The following is a 27221-nucleotide window of genomic DNA, read 5'->3' as shown; positions in this document are numbered from 1 at the left end:
GCCGGATAACTTTATTCGGTGGATAAGTCACTATCCGACAGTTTCAATCTGTGCAAAGATTTCGGTATTTCATCGTGTACAAGCAAATATGCCCACTCTAACCACAGTCTAGTTTAGGAGTGTGCGAAAACCTTGGACAACGTTTAACGTGAAGTAAATTTTAGACCCCGAATAGTACCTTATCCAGAGGATAAAGTTATCCGGCCTTTGAACAACTGGGGCCAGGCCCGGGCCAGGCATGAATCAATGCTTCTTCTCCGTCAGTCATGAAACCCCTTGGCCTGATTCAGATTCTTGATGTTGGTCGCACACACTGACGAGTGAATTCGGTAATTCTCTACGGTCTTTCGATGGTGCAACATAGTAGGTCCTAAAAAAATTGGATTTTCGCCGTTCCGCCTGGATTTTAGAAATAGGTGCTTGTATACAACCGGGGTAACTCCAAAGGGGCCCATATTGAAGGTTGGATCAATGGACAGGGGGTAGCTCAGCTTTTCAGAAGTCGTGAAACGAGAGATATCTGAACACATCACTTCGGTTCCTAAAACCCATGCATCAGTCGGGACATCACAATGATGCAGGACAGGAGAATTTTCTTTGTGTCTTGCATAAACTAGCAGGTCCTTGACTGGATCGTCTGCACTGTTTCTTGCAAACTTTACATCGCTTACTTGCTTCTTTCCTCTAGGAAGAACACTTGGATTGGAAGCGTGAGTCGGACCTCCAGTAGCTTTCATGATACCGCGATACACCTTGGCAATACTGCCACTATCGGTAAGGCCCTGGTGTATTTTCTCCATGGTACTTTTTGCTGTTGGGTGAAAGGGGCGCGATTGGCCTTCTTTTCGGTTTCCGTGGGGTAGAACTTGGACTTCTACGGTGTCTTCTCGCGCTCCCGATGCGATAATATGATATTGTAGCAGGCAAGCATCATTGACAATTTTCCCACTCTTGTTGGTCAGGAGAAACATTGAACGAACAAGTGTTGGTGATGCCTTGTTTCGTTTGGAATTAATTGTTATGTGGTACTGACTGTCACTCCCTAAATTGTCTTTCTTCCTGGCGAGGATTTCAAGACTGGTATCATTTTCGCTTACATCACAAGACACTGTCCAAACACCACATCGTAACACACGGTCATAAACTCCGTTTCTGTCTGCTTTGACATCTCTCCAGTTATTTAGCTTGCTGACGTTGACAAGGAAGGACATGTTTTGGCGAACGCCCAAAGGTTGTGTTGTACACATTTCGGTAAGAGGGGCTTGTCTAAATAGTATATCCACTGCTTGTTTCGTGTGGTAGCGTTGTTTTCTTCCCGATTCAAATATTGGTACCTCTTGCTTGTCGTTGAAGTACAAGGTCACCGTTGGAGATGGCCCTTAAAGAATGAACGAGAAACGTAGACTGTCAATATTGAAAATTTGAAGCATTAAATATAAAATATTGAACTTCTTGTCTTGATAATAGTTCAATAGTTCATTCATTTATTCTGGAATAAAGAACTTGTCGCTGGTCAAGTTCAGGATGAGTTACGTTAAGTTCTCACCTTCGTTTAGTCTTTTCGGAGCTTTAGCTCGTTTTGTGCCGCAGACTAGTTAAATTCCTCGTGTTTGTTCTTAGTTTGCATGTAGTGGCGAGATCCCCCAAGTTGTGCTTGTTCATTTTTGCATGAACAGTAAGGTATCTAGAATTTGTTTGACTGTCTGGCGGGATAGTTTCTAGTCGGCTAGTCTTACCTGTGGGGTAAAATTTGCTTATGTGCCGTATTGCCTGGGGCGGCGTTGGAAATTACTTAAATTCCTGTGTGTTTTTTGCCTGAAGTGGTGGCAGTATTACCTGTAGGGTAAAATTTGCCTGTGTGGTGTTGCCTGAGGCGGCGTTGGAAATTGCGTGAATTGCCTGTGTGGTTTTTTTGCCTGAAGTGGCGGCAGTATTTTCCTGTGTGGTTTTTTTATTGCCTGTGTGGTGTTGCCTGTGGCGGCGTCTGGAATTGTGAGATTTTTTGCCTGTGTGGTTTTGCCTTAACTGGCTGAAGTATTTTCACGTGTTCACTAGCCTTGCCTGTGTGGTGTCGTTTGTGGCGGCGTGACAATTGTTTTTTAAATAAGCAAAGGCTGATATTGACTATAGGCTGGTTTCCATATGATCGCAGACGCTTATTGCGATCTGCGATCTGCGATCCGCGATCATATGGAAACCAGCCTTTAGATAGAACATGGTTCTATCTTCTGCGATCACGATCGCAGGATCGCAGACGATCGCAGACCTTATTGCGATCTGCGATCTGCGATCCGCGATCATATGGAAACCAGCCTTATGATTGCGAATATTTTTGCACGTGGTTTTGTCGTAGTGGCGAGATTTTTTCCACGTGTTGAACTTACCTGTGATGTGTACTGCTGCCTGGCGCTTTATTGAAAAAATTTAAAACTAGTAATAGTTTTCACTAGACCTGCCATCGCTTTTCAAGATCTGTTTAACACCTGTATATGGTTCTTACTGGATATAAATCACTGTGCATACGAATGTTAAAAAAGAAACGTTTGAATATTTATTGAAGTTAACATCCATGTAACTGGTTAGCATATTTCTCTGTAAATTTGACATTGAAATCTATTACAGTCATACAGTTTTGTTTTGTGAAACAGCAACGTATTGTATGTATAATTATGTGAACTCGTGGTTTGAAAGGCTGCTAAAGATGCAGAAGATGGCGAGACGTGACTTCGTGGTTGCAAGACCTTGACACGCTGCTAGAAGATGGCAAAACGCGAACTCGTGGTTGAAATGCTGCTAAATGATGGCGAAATGCGAACTCGTGGTTGCAAGACCTTGAAACAGTGCTAGAAAGAACTCGAAATGCTGCTTGAGGACGACGAAACGCAAACTCTTGCTCGCAAGACCGTCAAACGCTGCTCGAAGACCTCGTGGTTGCAGAATGACAGCTACCCGATAGCACCTTTCGCGCTTGCTGAAATATTACCCGAGACGACCGTGCGCGCCTAGTTTGATCAAATCGAGATTTTTTTCGCATACTAACAAATTTACTTACAGTACTTACTTTCTTACATTTTGAAATTCCTTATATGTATACACGCAGGGAATCCTAGGGTGCCTCCTCGGGTTTTGGCCTCTAGGCCAAAACCCTGCGGGGGCAATAATTTTTTATCCCTTTTATTGAGAATTGTTCTGACAAGTCTTTGCGACGAGACTCCTTTTTCTTGTAATATACTGTGATTTACCGAAACGCGGTGTCTTGGATTGTTTTGAATTTGTTTGATGAGATGCCGAAAGCCGTGAGAGGTGTTTATGAATTTGCTTGCAAGGTTCTGGTTCGGTGATATTTGTTTAGTTCTAATTGCCTCTTGTACTTAGCTCCCAGTGGGGTTTGCCTCAGGTGGCCGTAACTATGCAAACTTAGTTTGCATTGGTAATTAACTCCCTTGGGATTATTTGAATATGCTATATAATAGATTGCATTGTGTCACACTCTGTCACTCAACTTGAGGCCGCGAGCTCAAATCATGTTTAGCTGCCCACCCTTCCCTCCCTTCGAGTCAGTTGGGTTGAACCTTGCCTTGCCACATTTACCTTCGTCTGGTCTGGGTTAGTCCAAGGCCAGAGCGATTCCCCATACCTTATGAATAATAATACCTAGGGAGGAAATATTACACTGTTCTCATTTATATAACTGACTTCCTATAATCGTGCTGTGTCAGGCAGTCATCCTAGCTATTTGCATTCTGATAGCTGTATTTCACCTGTCAACTGTGATTATCAATGTCAGCCACCTGCACGACTCTTTAAAAGTGTTCCGTCGTTTTACTTAACATAACAGTTTGTCTATGACTTGAAAGTGCATCAGGTACATTTTTGAAAAGGTGAGGGAAAATATCCTATTCTTCTAACTTTTAGCCATCTTGACGAAAATATTGTAAAATCTAGGGTAGATTTTTTTGGTGTGACTGTACTTTATGAACTTCAAAGGCCTAGAAAAAAAGCATATCGCAGGTGCCTTTCATAAGGGTATTGACAGTAATGGTTTTTGTGGAGGGAGAAAAACATCAGAATCTAGAAAACAACCTTTGCAGCAAGGAAGAAAGCAACAACATCATCTCTCCACACATAACAAATACGGGATTCGAACCCGAGCTGCAGTGCAAGTGAGGGGCGATTGTTCACACCACTGCACAGTCGGCAGTTCTCCTTAAAAGTACTGTTATACGTCTGGCTGTTTTTCCTGAAAATTATAGCAACGCCATTGCGAAACAAGTTGAGAGCGAAACTGCGCGTATGACTTCCCCTCTTGAAGTCCTCGTAACTAAAAATTTCGTTACAGGTTGCAGAAAAAGTAGACAAGTTCCTCTTCTTTTCGAAACTTTGCGAGATGCGTTGCAAGATGGAGAGAAATTGTCCCTCATAATCTTCCATGCCTTGCAGCTCCATGTGTTTTCTCTCTCGCTTGCGCCGACCTTGAGACCAGGGTCCCGGAGTAAGTGGCCAGATGCCGGATGTAAACCGATTTCAGAAGTTTCACAAGCGTGCTGCATCGCTTTGCCAGAAATAAAGGGTGGTTTTTGGCACCAAAGTAAAACTTAATTGTCGCCTGTCTTATAAGAGTGTATTTTCTTCGAATGAGCCATTTGTTTATTCAAGTGAGGCAACTCAGTGAGCAATTTGTCTAACCGTGCAAAGCAAAGTTGTGCACGCAAAGATTACATAACGCCAGTTGTTGGAACACTACGAGTTGTACTCGGTGTTGCAGCATGAAAATGTTTCGGGACGTCTTCGTTGTCCGGAAACAAACCTTCCTTTTCTCAGTTCCGACAAGAACAACAGCCATGTCTTTGCAGTCTTTTCGATGTAAAGCGACATATTTGTTCAACAACCTGTACTATTAGTATAAATAGCCACTATACCAATGCTTCAAAATATTATACAACTTGCGCTGGGAAATTGAGATAAACGTCTGCTTTTCCTGCCCAAGACATTTCTTGAATTTTTGGTCAAGACAACATAGGGCAGTTCAATTAAGCTGGAAGACGGTCTTGCAATAAAGTTTGTTTCAATTAGAACAAGTTTGTCACGTCCGCTAATAGAAATCGCTAATTAAGAAATCCGCAGGTTTTTACGACTTTTTCAATAAAATCCGACAGTAACTTCAAAAAGATAAGTATTGACATTCATTAACCTTTTAAATTCGCTTGTGATTCGGAAGGGTATTAGGGTTTTGATCCTCGATATTCTTCTAACTCTTCCTTGAATTTATTCTGAGCTGCTTTTCTAAAGAACTGAAATTTTCATTGTATTTTCAACCACATACCGCTATAGTTGTATTCAGTGTAATTAAGAGTCAAGGGTTTGAAAAATTCTATTTAAACAAGGGAATTTTTCACAGCAAAGGCCTCAGATACTCAATCAAAGAAATACTTTTTCCTTCCAGTGACAACTAATAAGACCTTGGACTTTTAAACACCCTCAAATTGAAGAGGCGATATAATTTAGGGCGGTTAATAATTAATTTTCAAAAACCACAAGTCTGCTTAAAGGAAATTAAACAAAGTTACGGGAAGTGGAAGAGGAGAAGTGAAACGTGTGCTTTACTAATATAAGACGAACTTCCCGTTATGTATAAAACAGAAACTCGTTTCTCGTCTGAACAAGAAGAACCAAGACTCTCTAACACGACTCTTTCGTTAGACATACTGCTAATATAGTTATCTTTTCCACCTAGCTTTAGTTAGCTAAAAACTTCCAGTTAAGTTACCTATATACTTCCACCTAACAACACAAGCAAATAGCGTTCATCCATTGAAAAAATCGGAGAGGAATGCAACTAAAAGAAGGCTGATTCAAAACTAGAGTTTTCTTTACTAGTAGCTATGTTAAATTTATCGCTTTGAACAGAAAGCTGTTTATCTTGGATAGGACGCTGTTTAGTTTTTAAATTTTTTTGCTCTAGAGTCATTCCCGCAATCTAGCCGAAATTTCTTTGCATGCTGCGAGTGAATGGATTCCTACTGCCGGCTAGTTTTTGTTTGAGTTTGACATCCTGACAAGGGAAAAACTTTGACACGCATTCTTAGCTCCTGGACGTAAGTGAAACATTGACTTTCTCGAAAAATGTTTCGATTCCCATTAATGTTTCAGATAAAATGGCCAGAGTTCGCAGTTGTGAAGTCAGAACAACTTTCATCGCTTCAGTAGCTTATACTGGAAAATTGCTCGCTCAAAATTAATCCTAAACTGGAATTTTAAACATAGCGGGAGAAACACAACAAATGGGAAGAGACAAAGAGTCTTCATGTAGGGCTCTTAAAAGTTTAAATGCGTTTTCACATATGAATGGGACAAGGAAAAGCTTGCGCTCATCAATAATTCGATTGAATACTGATGAAAAAAAAAACTTTTGACAAAAATAAGTTTTCATTTTTAATTCATCAGAAATTAACTCAACAGGCAGATTTTCAGCTTTGTTATTATAAAAGAAAACTTGACAGCAAATTCAGTATTTATTCTAAAATTATTTCATGAATCACACATTTTCTTTTGTTATTCAACATCCTTTTTTTTTAACTTACATCCTTCATGAATATTAAACTAACTGAAACGAGGGATTTATACAGATAAATCCCTCATTTACATTAGCAGCACTGCGAGAAACGCACACATCAGGTTGCTTCTATTGTTCTCCGTTTCTCACCTAAGTGTGACGGTACTAATTAGCCGGCGTTTGTCCCCTTGAACAAAGGAATAATTTCATGAAATAAGTCAGATAAATACCTCGAACGTCAGTATTAATCCATATACATCCATGTATATCCATGTATATGGATTAATACCTCCGTTCTCGGTTTTATATCTCTTACGTATTGGCCACTACTCCGGAATGCACTCGAAACTGGGCGCACTCCAAGAAAATATATTTGAGAGGTTCTGAACAGGAAGAGGATAAGGGGAAGTGCCTTTGGCTCAAATGACTAAAATGGTGGAAAGGACTATGATGTACTTGAAGAGTTCCAACCATCGCTTATATTCAAGAGTTCCTAATTACTCTTGTTCTAAAATATATTTCACCAACAACCACTTAGCGCTTATACCGACAGCAAGTCCCATTGGCGTCATAAACTAGACAATTTTATTAAAACTTGTCAAAAATTTAATTATTGGGCTGCATTTGAACTTGCCCAACTTCCAAAACACAAAAAAAAATGACAATTTGTTTTTTCAACTGCTTAGTTTTGTCCATTTTCCTTCATTCAAAAATTTACGCAATCATGCAAGGTGCCGAATTTTCAGTGTTAGGATTGATGGATTTAGGCTACAATACATCCTCGTGATATACACGGGAAAACATAAGGCATTAGTTTTCGTTTTCGGTTCGTTTGAATTTCGTGCGAATGTCTTAACCGCAGAAAAGCTGTAAGTCACGCGAGCGAATTAAGCCCTGAGTCAAACGAGTGTCGCCCTATACTGCCACACCACGCAGTATTACGCGTCACTGCGAAACACACGAACCGTGAGTATTGGCACCACTTCAAGAATCTCGTGGCAGCAACCCAAAGTGGAAATCGAGCTGAGTGATTCAGCGCGCATTGAGCGCGAAAACCCATCCCAAGCTCCCTTGCCGTCCCCGTTGCGACACCTGAATGTCAACGGTTACCTTGTTTTTCGCGCCCGAAAATGACACTTGGTCCACGCGCAAGCCCACTCTTATTGGAAAAACTCGTTCTTGTCCTAGAATCTTAAGGTCACTAATGTTGTACGCGCGTTGCAAAAACGATGAAGGAAAAGGACAGGCGCAGGAAAGAATGACCATTCTATCTGCACCCTGGATAATGGCTGTTAGTTTATTGCGCGCAATGGTGTATCTTGTTTCCAGACCTTTCATTTATCGATCAATTGAAGAAACCGTGACAATAAGCGGGCGGATTTTATAATCCATACTGAATAAGACAATGGCAAACTTGACGAAATTTGTGATACAAATTAATACCGCCCCTGTTGATGTTTCGATTGTAGGTTTTCCTTTGCCGACGAGTCATATACAATGGCCGCGTTTACACCAATCATCCTCACGATCGCTGTAACTGGCCTGGTTCACAAAGCCTCAACTGCTGAGCAGTGCAATGGACCCCGTCAGCTGCCAATCTCCGGCATGAAGTTACAGGGACACACTTATAACAAGCGCTATGCACCATCTGGCCATGCTGAATGTCTGTTCGTATGCAGAGAAGAAGACGTCTGTCAAAGTTTTAACTTCGTGGTTTCGGAGAGTGTGTGTGAATGGAACAACCGCACGAAGGAAGCGAGTCCAGATAATTTTGTTAAGGACCCTGATCGATATTACGTCAAGCTTGATGTCAGGAGAGGTATGAGTTAAAGTTATGTTTAGATGTTTTTTCTTTTTTATTTCAATAATAACCGCGATTTCGTCCACAGACTGAGATATTCGAGCCACCTTATACAGCATAATAAACAGCACCACAGGAAAGTATTACTCAGTAACTTTCATTTGAATGGTCACACTTTTGGATTTCATCCACAGACTCAAATATTTGAACTACCTTGTACAGCATAATAAACAGCACCACAGGAAAGTACTACTCAGTAGCTTTCATTTGAATGGTCACACTTTAGGATTTCATCCATTGACTCAAAAGTTAGAACCACCTTAGCTTGTACAGCATAATAAACAGCACCACAGGAAAGTACTACTCAGTAGCTTTCATTTGAATGGTCACACGTTAGGATTTCATCCATTGACTCAAAAGTTAGAACCATGTGAGCTTGTATAGCCTAATAAACAGCACCACAGAAAAGTACTGCTCAATAGCTTTCATTTGAATGGTCAAACTTTAGGATTTCATCCATTGACTCAAAAGTTAGAACCACCTTATACAGCATAATTAACAGCACCACAGGAACGTACTACTCAGAAGTTTTCATTTGAATGGTCACACTTTATAGGATTTCATCCACAGACCCAAAAATAAGCACACCTTCATAACATAACAAACAGCACCACAGCTATGTATATTGCTACTCAGAATGAGCTAACTTTGTTAAATGGCTTCATCTTCACAGTTCCTCTCGGCTCCATCTCTAAGCTGCCGGCCAAGTCTTGCAAAGAAATAAAAGCGAATGAAGGAGGACAAGCTGTCAGTGGCAAATACTGGTTCTACTCCATCATACCAGGAACGAATGTCCTCGCTGACTGTAACATGGCAACCGAAGGTGTTTTAAAGACTGGTCACAGATTTGATTCTATAAGCTAACTGGGCTGTTGCGCGGGTAGAGTGAATGCAAAGAATGCGCAAATGAAGCGAGGATCAAAATGCAGGGAGCCGGACGTTAAGCGTGTAGCATGAGGCATAGAAAGTTGAACGTAGGTGATGATAATCCGCTGTACCAAAAAACATGGCGGCTCATATTTTTACCCATAGTTCTTAGCGTACAAAAACACTATAAAAGCTCATTAAAACGCACAGAAAAGTTCCAAAATCTTCAAACTTAGCATACACAATGTTGTTGGTCGGGAAGCAGCCTATAAGCTGTGATCGGCTTGCAAGGCATTGTGGTAAAAGCTGCCATCTTTTATCGTACTTTACCCATCATGCATTTGCACATGCGCTTGTTTATGTAAAGGCAATAACAACGAAGTGACGAAGTCTTGCCTTCGGATTCAAAATTGCATCGCACAGCCATTTTGATCACGTACAGAAGGCCTTGACTAAACGAATCATCGTTGTCAAGTAGTCCACGTAACAAGAAAAGGATGCAAGTGTCGATGCCAATCTCGTACCCAAAGTCTTCGTTCCCCTTGACTAGCGATCAGGAAACAAGAGCTGAGTAAAATTTTTCGGTCTTTACATTAACCATGCTTCAAATAACGGCATTGAAAAAGTTGTTTTCTTATTGCAAATAAATGCATTTTCAGTAAATTCTAATCAGAAGACCTCGCGTTCAATCGTTTCCATTCTCCAAATTGGGCGGAAAATGAAAACGGAACTCAAAAATAATGCATTTATGTGAGCTGGGCAATAGGCTTCTGTGAATATGAAAGTCATATACAAGTTGAACTGTGAATGAAAGAATTGAGAAGTGAATGACCATCGAAGTTGTATACCCAACTTAAGCAATTAAAATACGACAACCTCTTAAACTTCAGGGTTGAAAAGGATTCGAACCCATGACCTCTGTGATAACGACACACCATCTCTACCAACTGAGCTATCAAGCCAACTGGGAGCTGGTCATTTTGTGAATTCCTATCATACCTGTTGAAATGAAGCCGGATGCAAGTAGAGTGTATGCAGTTCATATACTTGAACTGTGGATTAAACAATTAATAAATGAGACAATCGCAGTTACGGATATCCGAACTAAACTGCGATCGTAGCTCATTTATTACTACTAATAATGGACTGTGTCTTAATCAACAAGAGAAAGTTACTTTCATTCTTCTATAAGGTTAAAAGAACGAAATCCTGTAAACAGACTACGAGAGAAAAGAAAACACATGTAACAGGTTCCCCAACTCAAATCGTGATGTTTTCTGTCAGCACATAGTTAAAAAAAAGCCTGGCAAATTTGTTTCTTTGCTTATTGTGTAGGAACCTAAAAACTAACTCAGTTTCTGTTACTATTGTGTTTCGTCAGACATTGATGAATGTAGCGCTTCTCCTGCAGTTTGTCATCCCAAAGCCAATTGTGTTAACAATATCGGTTCCTATGTTTGTACGTGCAAACCCGGTTTTACTGGAAATGGAAAAACTTGCAGTGGTAAGAAATGGAAGAGTTCTTTTGCTTGTGCTAACAGCTCATAGAATAATCATTTGATGTAATGGTACGACTTCGCGACTTCGCGTTCGCATGGTTAATGTTGGTTTTGCTTCTCATCTCTTGAGAAAGTAGCGCGAGTTTTGCTAACCAATCGAAGATCTCCGTAAAGCAAAACCATAACAAAAGCGAACTAACTTACGACCCTCATGATCAATTCAAAACTGTTCTAATTTAATATACATTTTTTTAAAACGATTTAAGGAAACAACGTTGTTGTACAATTGCATACGAAAATGCGCATTTTTGCAATCACACAATATTACTAACAGTATTAACAGATAACTATAGTGAAACTGAAAACGAGGATCCCCTAAGAAAAAATTTAATCACTGCTGCGTAAACCAAGTTAACAAATATGCATTGATGCAATTGCGTAATAAGGCAGCAGCACAATTATTCACATTAGGATATTTAAGGGTAACGGGCTATGCGCATGCGTGAAAGTCCTCTGGCGCATGCGTTTCAGTGCAGTGTCTTGTACTGGTATCAGATAATGAGTTGTGTTATGATGTGATAATCATTCAAACATGATGTTGAGCAGTTTTGTTTCAATGTAACAAAATTTTCAGATATCAATGAATGTACAAGTGGCTCGCACAATTGTCACGCGTACGCCGTTTGCACAAACACCGTGGGGTCTTACAGCTGTGCTTGTCAGTCAAACTATCATGGAAACGGACACTACTGCTTATATAAACGTGAGTTTTCCTCTTAATCGCGGTGATCGGCTGCTGCCGTGGTCAAGTAAATAGTGCAAATAACATGTCATTAACCAATTTACAGAAAGGCATATCATCAAGACATGTTAAATGCACCCGAAACTGCACTTTATTAGATATTGTCTCCCCGCAATAACAGGCTTGTGTTCAAACCATCTATCCCTTTCGCTGGTGGATCAAAGGAAGGTTCCTCTTCCCACCCCCTCCCCATCTTATTTTTTACACCAAACCGAGGCCCGTAGAGTCGAGGCTACTAGATATTTTGTTTCACAAAGAGAAGGAAGTCCAGCGTTTGACAGTGGGCCACCCACCTACCTGAAGGTCGTGAGTCACCACTGCCTGTTTTCATGTCCGCAACAAAACCTCCTCTTCAGGGTCAAATAAGTATAGCTACAGGATAATACTGTTCTTATTTTGAAATTAGAGGGCGTTGAACGACAATGTCGCATCCATCATCTTAAATTCCAAGGTAGAGACAAAGCTGTTACTTCAGGTGATTCCATCGAATTGCATTGCGCATCCTTGCTGCCCATAATTTTTCGGGTCATTTAGCGCGCGCACGAGCGCGCGTGCGCACAACATTACGGGATTTCATTGAGGTTAAGCTCGGCAGGAAAATAAATGGTCCTTTTCTTCTAAACGGGCACGGTGACCCCCATTTTTTAATGAATCAATTTAAATGTCATACGGTTGACCACTATATATCGCGATTTAAAGAAAAGTTTAATACTCTACTATGAGATATTTTTATTTGAATGCTTTAAAAAGCACATATTTAGGTAGTGCTGCTTACGTGCACACAGCAAAATCTTTAATTTCTTTCATAGTTTTAATTCCAGTTCAATGAAAATAGTTTGTTGTGTAAGATTAAAGTAGATTTTGTTGAACTGCTTCGATATTTTTATGCAAGAAATTAATTTTTCTAGAAATGTTAGTTCCTTTTTCTGATTACTAGCGTTCCTGATATAAACCTCGTGGGTCATCTATTTACTATAATAGCCATCCAGGTTGCACAAAAACGAGCACGGTGACCCCCATTTTTTATTGCATTTTTGTAATGCTCATAACATAGTCATGAACTGGACCAAGTCTTAGACAATTTTAAATACTCCTTCTTTTTCAGCGGAATCACCTTAACCTCTCCTTAAAATTTTTGTCTCGTTTAGGTGGCCTCTACTATTCATCAAGTATTCTCGTCTCCAAGAGTAGCTCGTATGTGGACAAGTTGATTTCATATTTAAACCCAGTACTTCGTAACTCAGTCCGTAGCAGGTTTTTGTTATGCTGGCGGGCTTCGTCGCATGGCTGGCTGTCCTCAACATTCCATAGCAGATGTGATGGAAAGGGACCTACTGTTACTATCATCAAAGTCGGCAGTTACATATTTGGCGGATATACAGATGTCTCTTGGGCTAGTAGTAAGTATCCGGCTTTGCTCTTCATCCCGTCACTTTTCCACTTTAGTTTGATTATTAAATTATCACTTATCTTGTTGTGTTTTCCTCAGTAAGCTACTTGTGCAGCTAGCGTGCACTAACTCAAGACAATAATTCTTCAGTTATTTTTCCAATTGTGGAATAAAACACGATTACTTTTAGTCTACTCTACAGTCTCAATGGTGGTGCTCGACTATATTTTTTAAGGACTGGGGTTTGTAATTTCCCATCTGAAAAATGTTCTTATAAATAACTGAATGTCCTGTTTTTTTTTTTTTGTTTTGTTTTTTTTTTCTTAACCCAAAGTAATTAAATCATTTAGATTTTTTTTAGTTATACCATGTAGGTGTAAAACGTGTTTATCTTTGTTCCAGATTCAGGTTACACCTATTCCAGTAAAGCCTTTATCTACTCGCTGTACAACTACAACCGTAGGTACAATCCTGTTAAGCTACGGATCAAATCAGGAGAATATAGATACGCCACATACAGAAGAAGTGATCGTGGGCCGGCTTTTGGTAGAGGACACGGAATCTACATACACCCTAACAGTCAGATATACAATAGCCACACCTCTTGCGGCTACTCCTATGCCCTCCCCCCAGGGTATTCTTCATCTGGTCGATGTGCGTTTTTTGCTGGAAAGTCCTATTTTACTCCCAGTGATATTGAAGTGTTTTATGAGGTAACGTAAAGTGATCAAAAACGCGCTTTTTAGGTAGTTCAGGCGACGTTCACATTAACATGGCTACAATTCGAAGCAGCTTTGACAAAGTCATGAGGGCGCCTTCGCTTTTTCAGAACTAATTCATCAGTAACCTCTAGCAGTGCCCATCTCCTCACCCCCACCCGGGCATTAGGATTAATAATAATAATAATAATAATAATAATAATAATAATAATAATAATAATAATCATAATCAGTGAATGCCCCATGCATACCCTGGGTACCAGAGGCTTTTCCTCGCGCGCCAAGTGAACTCGTAATCGCCCGGAGGCCCATCGTTGTCGGCCGAAAACCGACGCTGCTCACGGCAAATAAGAGACTTCGGTCCGAACCGGAAACTACCACTCAAGAAAATCGTCTGGCACCCTAGGTACCCTTGCACGACCGGGACAAATGAGCTTTTCAAATGCCCCACGGTACAGTTAAAAAATTGGTTGAATTCTTAGTTTCGTGGCTTGATTTCGTGGGTTGATTCTAATCAAAGCTAATTTGGGCCAAACTAGCTCTCGGAGAAGTCTTACTACTCATTATTGCTCAGGTAACCGTTCATTCTGAGGATCTACCATCTCATTTTTGCCCTCCTTAAACATAATTAATTACAAATTTATCGTCAGATTGTCGATAAACGTATCAATGAAAGACATGACAGTGAAGTGAAGTGAAAATCCCGAGACTGCATGTTCTGTCAATGCCCCAGGATAGAATAATGTCCGTCCCCTTTCAAGGCAAATCTGGGGAGAAATGTCCTACTATTACCCGGGGAGGGAGTTGGGCACTGCATAAATCCCTGATGTATAACTAGCCAATCTGACAGATTAGTTCGCAAATGTGAAGGACTGAAGCCGTTTGAATTCCTTAATTTATGGTGCTACTGTTTTCAGAAGGACATTCTGGAGGATTTTGTAGCGCCAGCCCTCAAAATGGCGCGTCTCGTCTGTCTCTTTTACAAACTGAACTGTCCGGTGGTTAGTTCCAGCAACTGGAAAGGCGCGCAAAATACCGCTTTTTTTACCGTTTTCTTTAACAACAAAACAGAAGGGCAATTTTGACCGATCTTAAAATCTTAATTGCAACTTCTGAAGTAGAAAAAAATAACGTTTTGCTGTATTCTGCTGTTATTTAGTTCGCAACAGCAGAATACAGTTTATGAAGTAGAATCCATATGAAAATTAGCCATGTAGAATTTTTCGTGTTGAGTCAATGACGTCACTTCCTGTAATTTGAGCCTTAACTTCTGGAACAAGGCCAAGTAATGGCGACCGTGAAATCTCGAATAAAAAGCTAAAAAAAAATTACTTCCAATCGCCTTAAAGGATTGAAATTTGGTAACATGAGTAAGAAGGTCATATTCTACACGAAAATGCAAAAAGATGGAAAAGGAAATTTTCGTCCCAGGGGCACTTTAAAGTGGGGGTTTCAAGTTTCTAAAAACTTAACCTCTGCTCCAGTAGCTCCGCGCATGACAATGACAACTTATTAAGGACGGTGCCTCTTTTTGCAACTGCGCATAAGTTCTGGGCATCTTGAGTGTCCGAGAAATTCGGGTTTCTTAGCGACGGTTTCTATTAATACAAAGACATTTTTGAGCGGTTTACGTCTCACGATAAAAGTAGTTTATTTTCACATAGAAGAGCTTTCGGGGTTAATTGAGCACATACTAACTAAATATCCCTGAGCCCCATAGACTTTCCGACAACGTTAATTGAAATAGCTACAAACACTAAAGTAACATACGAAACGCAAAAATTCATGCCGTGTGAAAACTTTTTGCTTAGCTAGAGATCGAGGGGTACGGGAAAGGAGGATTAGGAGAGCTAGGTGAGGAACTAATACCGTAATCAATTGTTAGAAAACTCAAACCTTTTTCTAGTATTTATCTGTAGTAATTTAGTCCGTTTATTCCGGGTTACTTTAGTTTTAATGATTTACCCGTAAAGGAACTGTATATTACAGAACTTATCGATGGAAGTTTAGCCTTTGAAATCCAGAGCTAAAATTCGGTTCATGCAATGTTGTAACTTGTGAGTTTGTGCATGAAATCCACAAGTTTGACGGCTCAAAAGAAGGGTAATTTTCATTCATTACTACTATTGATTGTAAAGATGGCACACATGGATAGCAAATGTAGCAGAATTGTCAACTTATCATGTGATCTATACAGACCACAAGTATTGTAGTCTGTATAGATACAAGTTGATCATTCTGAGTTTCTCAACCGAATATGGAATAGCTTAGTAGCTTTCGTATACAAAGCATACATTAGCATATAATAGACTGGGCACCATACCCTCTATGACAAGGGTAGAACTCTTACTTTCAAGAGTGACCAACATGTAATTTCTCTTTACAATGTAAATAGACTGTTAAGCAGATAGGTAATAAGAATAAAGAACATAATCAACCAAGGGATTTTCTGTAGCTATAGAAGGAGCTCCTGTCAGCAATCGACATATAATTTCTCCTTACAAAGCAAATTCATTGTTAGTATGTAGGAGAAGAAGGAAGGTCATCAACTACAGGAGCTCATAGATTTATGCTAAAATTCAGTGTGTAATTTCTTCTTTCATTATCAAAGTATCTTCAAGCAGACAGGTGATGAGAATATGGTGGTAGTAATACAAGCCTTTTGTAAAACTTCCTTCTAGACACACCATATGTGTTACATCATAGAGTGGTTTTCATTTGAGTGTCGAAAGTAATTTTGCGTTTGCTTTACTACGCTCTGTGATTGGTCGAAAAAACCCGCGCCACTTTTTCGCGCGTGTTTTCCCGCGCTAGGCACCGGTTACATGTTTTTGCTTCGAGTTCTGATTGGTTCATTGTTCTATCTACATCTGTTATGATTGGCCAGAGTAATTACGGTTTTGACTTTAGGGCACTCAATTGAAAACTGCTCAGTGGTCTTGACAGAGATATTTATTACAATAGAACACATCTGTAAAACAATCAGTTAACCAGTAAGGAGAAACAGTTATACATCATTTATACATTGTATTTGCTTTGATGTCAACTATATGACAGTTAACTGCTGTAATAAAACTGAGTTAAACACTCAATCTTCTTATTATTATTTGTGTGACACGCGGCCGCCAGTAATACATGTAAACTATGTTTGTTATTGAATTTAATAGCGCGAGGTGAATCGTGAGTTATGGTGAAACTAGTTTACAGAGTGCCTTTCGTCATGGGCCTTTTACATAAGTATCTATTGAGAAATCGCGCGCGCTACAAAGACCAAAGTTTAGTTCAAACATTTCTCTTTTGTAAAAGATAAATTTCAGTTAGTGACACAAGTATAATCCACAAAACAAATTCCGAGTTCTCCCAACAGGAGTCGAACCTTTGACTTTTGATTCCTTTTCCGGATTAAACTAGATTCGTGCATGAAATAAACATCCTGCATACTGCTAAGATTTGGGTGTCGATGTGTTGCCGAGTATGTGCACTAAGAAATGTGATGTTGAGTTTTGAGCCTGGACTCAATGTGAAAGTTACTGACACAAACATATTGGAAAAAAATTCCACAACCGAATCCGAGTTCGTTCTAACGAGAGTCGAACATTTTTTCCATTTTATTTTCCAGTCATTTTAACAAAAAACTGTGGGTAACGTAACATGCAGGAAAAGGTTTTGATTTCATGCATAAAAAACAGTCTCCTTAGTGAACATGCAATCGAGGACAACACAATTAAGAAAATTACCCTTCCTAGCGCTTTTACTAGCCAGGAAAAAAGCCAACGGCCATATTTCCACCCCCGTAGTAATTGCACATGCAGCTCAAAGATTCCAGCAATTGTATGGGTGGGACACTCCGCCCAGTTCTTGAGTCACTTAAACCACTCCTTTGTACTAATCTCCTCGTCATCCCACATAAGACGCTTAGAATTTGCCCTGTCACTCCTGTCCCCTGATAGTCTCACATAATTGATCTTTCGTAGACTTCTTTAGTTGGCCTTTGAACTTGTCTGGAGGAAGCTCTTGTCTATCGGTGTCGCGGATGAGAGGCTGACTGAATCTCGATCCCAATCCCAGGTTCTCCCGCCATTTTCAAAGCTTCTAAAATCAGAGACTGGTTTCCCTGGGAAGCTGCTCTCTCCTCAAAATCAAGCACCAACTTTATAGTAGGATCTGGATTCTGATACATTTTGACGACTGCTTTAATTTTAGTTAGCTTGTATTCTTGCTCAACAGATTTCATTCCACGCCTTTTGTCCTTCCTTGAAAGGTACAGGATAGCTGTCGAGCTACTGGAGTGCTTGCAATATTGAAGAATCCTTAAAGAGCCTTAGTACCTATACAGTTCCTTTAAAAAAGGCTGTTACTACTTCATATTAAATCTTTCAACATTTCCTCCTTTTTCCCTCACCATTTTACTTAGAAAGTCTTTTGTGTGTGCTTTATTTTTATTTTATAGTTGCGGCTCCCTGTTACGACTACGTTTGACATTTATACATAGTTATTGTTATCCCTCCTAGCTAGGTTACCTTGTTAGGTATTTTCTAGGTAGCATTATACTTGCATAACCAGTGTTTACATTTATTTCTTCTGTATTCTAGTGTGGTATAATAATAAAATTTGCTGTTATTATTGTTGTTGCCTCCATTCTCCACGACAGTTTTACGTGCCTTCCTGTCTATGCGCAATGTTGCCTCCACCTGAGATAGGTTAGGATTAGGAGCGCAAACTGGTTGGACGCCTCAAGGCGATTACATGTAGTGTCGGATAACGGGCTCGACCAGATGACTGATAGTTTGCATATGCAGATATTTGCGGCGCTATCCCATCTTATTATTATCCATCTTATTATTATTGTTATTATTATTATTATTATTATTATTATTATTATTATTATTATTATTATTATAATTGCAGTTTAAAACTGCCATTCGTTGTAAAATGTGGTAGGGCGTAAAGTGTAGCATGCTACATCTAAAATATATGCATATAGTTATGAAAAAAGTAACAAGGTAAAAATAGAAGTAGAATTATCAATATTATTCTCTTATTATTATTATTATTATTATTATTATTATTATTATTATTATTATTATTATTATTATTATTATTATTATTATTAAATTAAACGACGTCTTTGGCGTGTTTAACTCGTCATCACCTACTTTATACTGAGAAAGTAAGCTGAACTCGTAACCCTAAACAACATCATTTTTAACTAAAATCGTTGTTAGAGAAAAAGAAAAGATCATTGCTCTTCTCATTATAAATGACTTCCTCTCTCCTATAATCGTGCTGCGTAGGCTGTCATCCTAGCTATTTGCATTCTGATATTGGAAGCTGTATTTCACCTGTCAACTGGGTAATAAACACCTTCATATCAATGTCAGCCACCCGCACGACTCTTTAAAAGTGTTCCGCCGTTTCACTTAGTTAACATAACAGTTTATCTTTCACTTTGAACGTGCATCAGGTCCATTTTTAAACAGGTGAGGAAAAACATCCTTTGTTCCAACTTTAAGTCATCTTGACGAAAATGTTGTACCAAATCTCTTTGCAAAATCTAGGTTCGACTTGTGGTGTAACTAAACTTTACGAAGTTCAGAGGCCGAGAAAAAAAATGTGTTGTAGGTGCTTTTTCATTAGGATTTTGACAGTAATGTCCGTAATGGTTTTTGTGGAGGGAGAAAAACATCAGAATGTAGAGAACAACCTTTGCAGCAAGGAAGAGAGCAATAACATCATCTACCCACACATAACAAATACGGGATTCGAACCCGAGCTGCAGTGCAAGTGAGGGGCGATTGTTCAAACCAATACACTGCCCACAGTTCTCCTTAAAAGTACTGTTATACTTCTGGCTTTTTTCCTGAAAATTATAGTAACGCCATTGCGAAACAAGTTGAGAACGGAACTGCACGTATGACTTCCCCTCTTGAAGTCTTCGTAACTAAAAATTGCGTCACAGGTTGCAGAAAAAGTAGACAAGTTCCTCTACTTTTCGCAACTTTGCGAGATGCGTTGCAAGATGGAGGGAAATTGCCCCTTATAACCTTCCATGCCTTGCAGCTTCATGTGTTTTTTCTCTTGCTTGTGCAATATACAGGCCGGGATCCCGGACCTAGTGGCCAGGCGAAAAAATGGTTGTGTACCAAGTTCAGAATTTTTACAAGCGTGCAGCATCGCTTTGCCAGAAATAAAGGGTGGTTTTGGCACCAAAGTAAAATTTAATTGCCGCCTGTCCTATAAGAGTGTATTTTCTTCGAATGAGCCACTTGTTTATTCAAGTGAAGCTGCTTAGTGCGCAATTTGTCTAACCATGGTAGGCAAAGTTGTGCACGCAAAGATTACCAATTGCTGGAACACTACGAGTTGAACTCGGTCTTGCAGCATGAAAATGTTTCGGGATGTCTTTGTTCGTCCGAACCAAACCTTCCTTTTCTCAGTTCCGACAAGAACAACAGCCATGTCTTTGCAGTCTTTGCGATGCAAAGCGACATATTTGTTCAACAACTTGTACTATTAGTATAAATAGCCACTATACCAATGTTGCAGAGTATTATACAACTTGCGTCGGGAAATTGAGATAAACATCTACTTTTCCTGCTCAAGACATATCTTGAATTTTCAGGCGTCAAGACAATACAGGGCAGTTCAATTAAACTGCAAGACGTTCTTGCAATAAAGTTTGTTTCAATTAGAACAAGTTTGTCATGTCCGCGCTAATAGACGTCGTTGCGCTGAGAAATCCGCAGGTTTTTACGTCTTTTTCAACAAAATCCGACACCCCAGTAACTTCAAAAATATAAGTTTTGATATTCATTAACCTTTTAAATTCGCTTGTGATTCGGGAGGGTGTTAGGGTTTTAATCCTCAATATTCTTATAACTCTTCCTTGAATTTATTATGAACTGCTTTTCTAAAGAACTCGAAACAGTAAAAACCTGAACATTACGCCAGTTCTGCTGCATTTTCCAGTCGCATTTTTTAGTTCCTTCGGCAATTAATTTTTTCACGATGTTTTTGGTGCACCAGTGAAAATTTGCAGAGTTTGGAAACACTATATTTTAATTCGACAAGGAAAATACCAAATACCGTTATAGTTGTATCCAGTGTAATTAAGAGTCAAGGGTTTGAAAAATTCTATTTAAACAAGGAAATTTTTTCACAGCAAAGGCCTGAGCCAAATTAATTTTAGATACTCAAACCAAGAAATACTCTTTTCTTCTGGAGAGGCGATATAATTTAGGGTGGTTAATAATTAATTTTCAAAAACCACAAGTCCACTTAAAGGAAATTAAACAAAGTTACGGGAAGTGGAGATGTGATACGTGTGCTTTTAATACTAAAATAAAAAGGAAATATCACAATTTATTTAAGACGAACTTCCCGTTATATATAAAGCAGAAACTCGTTTATTGTCTAAATTCTGCACTAGTACCGTACAGCTCAAAGTCATTGGTCAACAACTCGCAGAACAAGAAGTACCAAGACTCTCTAACACGACTCTTTCGTTAGACATACTGCTAAAATAGTTATCCTTTCCACCTAGCTTCAGTTAGCTAAAAACTTCCAGTTAAGTTACCTAATACTTCCACTTAACAACACAAGCAAATAACGTTCATCCATTGAAAAAATCGGAGAGGAATGCAACTAAAAGAAGGCTAATTCAAAACTAGAGTTTTCTTTATTAGTAGCTATGTTAAATTTATCGCTTTGAACTGAAAGCTGTTTATCTTGGATAGGACGCTGTTTAATTAAAAGTAGTAAGTTACTACTCTAGAGTCATTCCCGCAATCTAGCCGAAAAAGAAACCGGATTTCTTTGCATGCTGCGAGTGAATGGATTCCTACTGCCGGCTAGTTTTTGTTTGAGTTTGACATCCTGACAGGGGAAAAACTTTGACACGCATTCTTAGCTCCTGGACGTAAGTGAAACATTAACTTTCTCGAAAAATGTTTCGATTCCCATTAATGTTTGAGATGAAATGACCAGATTTCGTAGTTGTGAAGTCAGAACAACTTTCCTCGGTCCAGTAACTTGTACTGGAAAATTGCTCGCTCAAAATTAATCCTACACTGGAATTTTAAACATAGCGGGAGGAACACAAGAAAAGGTAAACAGACAAAGAGTCTCCATGTAGGGCTCTTAAAAAATTTGAATGCGTGTTTACACATGAATGGGACAAAGAAAAGCTAGGAGAACATTGGCGCTCATCAATAATTCGATTGAATACTGATGGAAAAAAAACTTTTGACAAAAATAAGTTTGTATTTTTTATTCATCAGAACTAACTCTACAGGCAGATTTTCAGCTTGACAGCAAATTCAGTATTCATCAGGAACCCAAGTATTGGCCACTACTCCGGAATGCATTCGAAACTGGGCGCACTCCAAGAAAATTCATTTGACAGGTTAAACAGGAAGAGGATAAGGGGAAGTACCTTTGGCTCAAATGACTAAAATGGTGGAAAGGACTATGATGCACTTGAAGAGTTTCAACCATCGCTTATATTCAAGAGTTCCTAATTACTTTTGTTCTAAAATATATTTCACCAACAACCACTTAGCGCTTATACCGACAGCAGGTTTCGGCCTCATAAACTAGACAATTTTATTAAAACTTGTCAAAAATTTAATTATTGGGCTGCATTTGAACTTGCCCAACTTCCAAAACACCAAAAAAAAATGACAATTTGTTTTTTCAACTGCTTAGTTTTGTCCATTTTCCTTCATTTCATTTTATTTTATTTCGTTTATTTCAAATATTTCCACTGAATATAATAAGTTTTCGAAATTGAACGATCAGTTTGCTGTTCGTTTAGTAACAAGTTAATTAGGTGCTAGTGATATTAATTTTAAGAGCCGAAAACACTCAGTCAGGGTTTAATTTAGCAAAGTTTAACTATTAACTAGTTGTAGCTCAAAGCAAGCAAACAAAGCGCGTGGGTTGAATTACGTCTTATTAGTTTAAAAAATAAGCACAAAAAGTTGACCTTTTTATATCGTTAAGAAATAACAAACCTTCCAAACAACATGAATGAAAAACGTAGAAATTTTAACATGTAAAAATTTACGCAATCATGCGAGGTGCCAAATTTTCAGTGCTAGGATTGATGGATTTAGGCTGCAATACATCCTCGTGATATACACGGGAAACCATAAGGCATTAGTTTTCGTTTTCGGTTCGTTTGGATTTCGTGTGAAACGCCGCAAGTCACGCGAGCGAATTAAGCCCTGAGTCAAACGAGTGTCGTCCTATACTGCCACACCACGCAGTATTACGCGTGACGTCGAAACGCACGAACCGTTAGTATTGGCATCACTTCAAGAATCTCGTGGCAGCTGGCTAAAGAGGAAATCGAGCTGAGTGGATCCAACGCGCGTGGAGCGCGATAACACTCAGTGTATATGTTATCACTGTTTTAATATAGTTTCATATTGTAATTATTTTCACACGACCCCACAAGCTCTGAGCTTTAAACCCTATCGTGTTTGAATAAAGGATATGTATGTACCTTGCTGTCCCCGTTACGACACCTGAAATGTCGACAGTTATCTTGTTTTCCCGCTAAAAAAAATGACAGAAAGAAGTGCCATTATATCTGCGCACTAGATAATTAACAATTATTCCACGAGCGCACGTCGGATATGAGATGATAGATAGCCAACGAGGCGCGTAGCGCCGAGTTGGCTATAATCATCTCATATCCAACAAGCGCGAGTGGAATAATTGTTTTATTAAAAACAATCAAGTAGTATTGGTAGGCCTTGCTGATTTCGTTTTCAAGAGCAACCAGAAAACAATTTATGGTCGCTACTTCTTGGGCATGGTATAATGGCTCATATACCATGGCCGCTCAGCCAATCAAAACCCTGGAATTGCAGTATACAATGATCCAGTTTTTAATAATGGCTGTTAGTTCATTGCGTGCAATGGTGTATCTTGCCTTCCAGGCCTTTCATTTTTTGATCAATCGACGAAACGGTGACAACAAGCGGGCGGATTTCATATTCCATAATAAATAAGACAATAGCAAATTTCAGGAAATTTGTGATACAAATTAATATCACCTTTGTTGATGTTTCGATTGTAGGTTTTCCTTTTTGCCGACGAGTCATATACAATGGCCGCGTTTACACCAATTATCCTCGCGATTGCTATAACTGGCCTGGTTCACAAAGCCTCAACTGCCGAGCAGTGCAATGGACCCCGTCAGCTGCCAATATCCGGTATGAAGTTACAGGGACACACTTATAACAAGCGCTATGCACCATCTGGCCATGCTGAATGTCTCTTCGTATGCAGAGAAGAAGACGTCTGTCAAAGTTTTAACTTCGTGGTTTCAGAGAGTGTGTGTGAATAGCACAACCGCACGAAGGAAGCGAGTCCAGAGAATTTTGTTAAGGACTCCGATCGATATTATGTCAAGCTCGATGTTAGAAGAGGTATGAGTTTAAGTTATGTTTAGATGTTTTTTTTTTCTTTTTTATATCGATAATAACCGCGATTTCATCCACAGACTGAGATATTCGAGCCACGTTATACAGTATAACAAACAGCACCACAGGAAAGTACTGATCAGTAGCTTTCATTTGAGTGGTCACACTTTAGGATTTCATCCATTGACTCAAAAGTTAGAACCACCTTAGCTTGTCAGGGGCTTATGACCCGGAGCCTCTATCTCCCATATAGGGTAGATGGAGGCTCCGGGGTCATAAGCTCCTGAGCTTGTACAGCACAATAATCAGCACCACAGGAAAGTACTGATCAGTAGCTATCATTTGAATGGTCACACTTTAGGATTTCATCCATTGACTCAAAAGTTAAAACCACCTTAGCTTGTACAGCATAATAAACATCACCACAGGAAAGTACTGCTCAGAAGCTTTCATTTAAATGGTCACACCTTAGGATTTCATCCACAGACTCACAAGTAAGCACACCTTTATAACATAACAAACAGCACCACAGCTAAGTATATTGCTACTCAGATTGAATGAGCTAACTTTGTTAAACGGCTTCATCTTCACAGTTCCTCTCGGCTCCATCTCTAAGCTGCCGGCCAAGTCTTGCAAAGAAATAAAAGCGAATGAAGGAGGACAAGCTGTCAGTGGCAAATACTGGTTCTACTCCATCATACCAGGAACGAATGTCCTCGCTGACTGTAACATGGCAACCGAAGGTGTGTAAATTAAAGACTGGTCAGAAAATTGTTTCTGTAAGATAGCTGAGCTGTTGCGCGGGTAGAGTGAGTGCAAAGAGTGCGAAAATGGGGTGAGGATCAAAACGTAGGGAGCCAGACGTGAAGCGTGTAGCGTGAGGCAAAGAAAGTTGAACATAGGTGATGATAATCCACTGTACCACTGTACATGGCGGCTGATGTTTTTACCCATATTTCTTATAAAAGCACATAAAAACGCACACACAAGTTCCAAAATCTTCAAACTACATACACAATGTTGATGGTACAGGAGGCAGCCAATTGAAGGTGATCGGCTCGCAAGGTATTGTGGTAAAAGCCGCCATATTTCTCTGTACCTTACCCATCATGCATTTGCACCTGCGCTTGTTTATGTAAAGGCAATAACAACGAGGTGATGAAATCTTGCCTGCGGATTCAAAATTGCGTCGCACAGCCATTTTGATCACGTACAAAAGGCCTTGACTAAACGAATCATCGTTGTCAAGTAGTCCACGTAACAAGAAAAGGATGCAAGTGTCGATACCAATCTCGTACCCAAAGTCTTCGTTCCCCTTGACCAGCGGTCGGGGAACAAGAGAAGTGAAATTCTTCAGCATTTACATTAACCATGCTTCAAATAACGGCATTTTAAAAGTTGTTTTCTTATTGCAAATGAATGCATTTTCAGTAAATTCTACTCAGGAGAACTCGCTTTCTGATCGTTTTCCATTTTCGAAATTGGGCGGACAATGAAAACGGGACTCAAAAATAATGCATTTATGTGAGCTGAGCAATAGGCTTCCGTGACCATGAAAGTCATATACCGGGTTAAAAGGGATTCGAACCCAGGACCTCTGTGATAACAATAAACCATCTCTACCAACTAAGCTATTAAGCCAGCTGGGAGCTGGTCATTTTGTGAATTCCTATCACACCTATTGAAATAAAACCGGATGGAAGTGGAGTGTATGCAGTTCATATACTTGAACTGTGGATAGAATAACTAATAAATGAGACAATCGCAGTTACTGATTTCCGTACTTAACTGCGATCGTCGCTCATCTATTACTACTAACAATGGACTGTGTCTTAATCAACAAGAGAAAATTACTTTCATCTTCTAATGAGGTTAAAAGAACGAAATCCTGTAAACAGACTATAAGAGAAAAGGAAAAACATGTAACAAGTTCCTCAAAATCGTCCTGTGTTTTCTGCCAGAATAAAGCTTCAAAAAAGCCTGGCAAATTTGTTTCTTTGCTTATTAAGTAGAAACCTTAAAACTAACTCGGTTTCTGCTTCTATTGTGTTTCCTCAGACATTGATGAATGTAGCGTTTCTCCTGCACTCTGTCACGCCAAAGCCAATTGTGCTAACAAGATCGGTTCCTTTGTTTGTACGTGCAAACCCGGTTTTACTGGAAATGGAAAAACTTGCAGCGGTAAGAAATGGGAGAGTTCTTTTGCTTGTGGTAACAGCTCATAGGATAATCATTTGATGTTATGTTATTAACGGACTGTATCTTAATCAATAAGAGAAAGTTACTTTGATTCCCATGAGGTCAAAAGAATGAAATCCTGTAAACAGACTATAAGAGAAAAGAAAACACATGTAACAGGTTCGCCAACTGAAATCGTGATGTTTCTGTCAGCACATAGTTTCCAAAAAGCCTAGCAAATCTGTTTTTTGCTTATTGTGCAGGAACCTAAAGACTAAGTCAGTTTCTGTTACTATTGTTTTTCCTCAGACATTGACGAATGTAGCGCTTCTCCTGCAGTTTGTCACGCCAAAGCTAATTGTGTTAACAATATCGGTTCCTACGTTTGTACGTGCAAACCCGGTTTTACTGGAAATGGAAAAACTTGCAGCGGTAAGAAATGAAAGATTTCTATTGGTTGTGGTAACAGCTCATAGGATAATCATTTGATGTAATGGCACGACTTTGCGTAGATGTATAAATGATGATGATGATGATGATGATGATGATGTTTGGCTTCTTCTATGCGAACTGAAACTGTGTCTTCTCTTAGTCGTAGTAAATTAAGTAAATTCGATGCAAAATTTCATAAAAATATGGTATAATAGGGCAGTTTTTAATTGAGTGTCGTGAAGTAATTACACTGGCCAATCACTACAGGCGTTAGCAATACGATAAACCAATCGGAACTCAAAGTAAATACATGTAACTATAGTGGTGTTAAGCGGGTTAATACGGGCAAGTCGCAATTGGTTAATGTTGGTTTTGCTACTCATTTGTTGAGAAAGTAGCGCGAGTTTTGTTAACCAATCACAAATCTCTGTAAAGGAAAACCATAACAAAAGCGAAATAACTTTCGACGCTCAAGATCAATTCAAAA

At 39.4% G+C, this 27221-nt stretch overlaps 1 protein-coding gene and 2 pseudogenes across 4 annotated transcripts in view; all 3 read left to right on the top strand.

The window, feature by feature from the left end:
* Window positions 1-27221, top strand: part of LOC146478172 (putative skeletal organic matrix protein 7) — a 117549-nt pseudogene that overhangs the window by 14005 nt on the left and 76323 nt on the right. The window lies entirely within an intron of this gene.
* On the top strand, window positions 7275-13709 carry LOC146478178 (uncharacterized). Of its 2 annotated transcripts, XM_085112905.1 has the most exons (6): window positions 8036-8372; window positions 9088-9237; window positions 10663-10785; window positions 11415-11543; window positions 12731-12982; window positions 13375-13709. In XM_085112905.1, exons 1-6 carry the CDS (start codon window positions 8051-8053, stop codon window positions 13692-13694), a joined length of 1296 nt encoding a protein of 431 aa, XP_084969031.1. In that variant the 5' UTR covers window positions 8036-8050; the 3' UTR covers window positions 13695-13709. The 2 variants fall into 2 exon arrangements, with proteins under 2 accessions (XP_084969032.1, XP_084969031.1); XM_085112906.1 differs by lacking the exon at window positions 10663-10785 and having other exon boundaries at window positions 7275-8372.
* The window catches only part of LOC146478174 (uncharacterized), a 54732-nt pseudogene continuing 51319 nt past the window's right edge, over window positions 23809-27221 (top strand). The window contains exons 1-4 of the transcript XR_014865186.1: window positions 23809-24130; window positions 24718-24867; window positions 26183-26305; window positions 26612-26734. The product of XR_014865186.1 is annotated as an uncharacterized LOC146478174 (transcript). The remainder of the gene's footprint in view (window positions 24131-24717; window positions 24868-26182; window positions 26306-26611; window positions 26735-27221) is intronic.

This window comes from Pavona decussata, unplaced genomic scaffold (assembly GCF_977016875.1).
Source record: "Pavona decussata unplaced genomic scaffold, jaPavDecu1.1 SCAFFOLD_67, whole genome shotgun sequence".
NCBI classification, from domain to species: domain Eukaryota; kingdom Metazoa; phylum Cnidaria; class Anthozoa; order Scleractinia; family Agariciidae; genus Pavona; species Pavona decussata.
Note: the sequence above shows the minus strand (reverse complement) of the source record. Positions and strands in the feature narration are given on the sequence as shown.

Coding starts and splice junctions, on each gene's coding strand:
- LOC146478178 (XM_085112905.1), top strand. CDS start 8,051: ATGGCCGCGTTTACACCAATCATCCTCACGATCGCTGTAACTGGCCTG. Junction 9,238..10,662: donor CTGTAACATGGCAACCGAAG/GTGTTTTAAAGA, acceptor GTGTTTCGTCAG/ACATTGATGAATGTAGCGCT. Junction 10,786..11,414: donor AAATGGAAAAACTTGCAGTG/GTAAGAAATGGA, acceptor CAAAATTTTCAG/ATATCAATGAATGTACAAGT.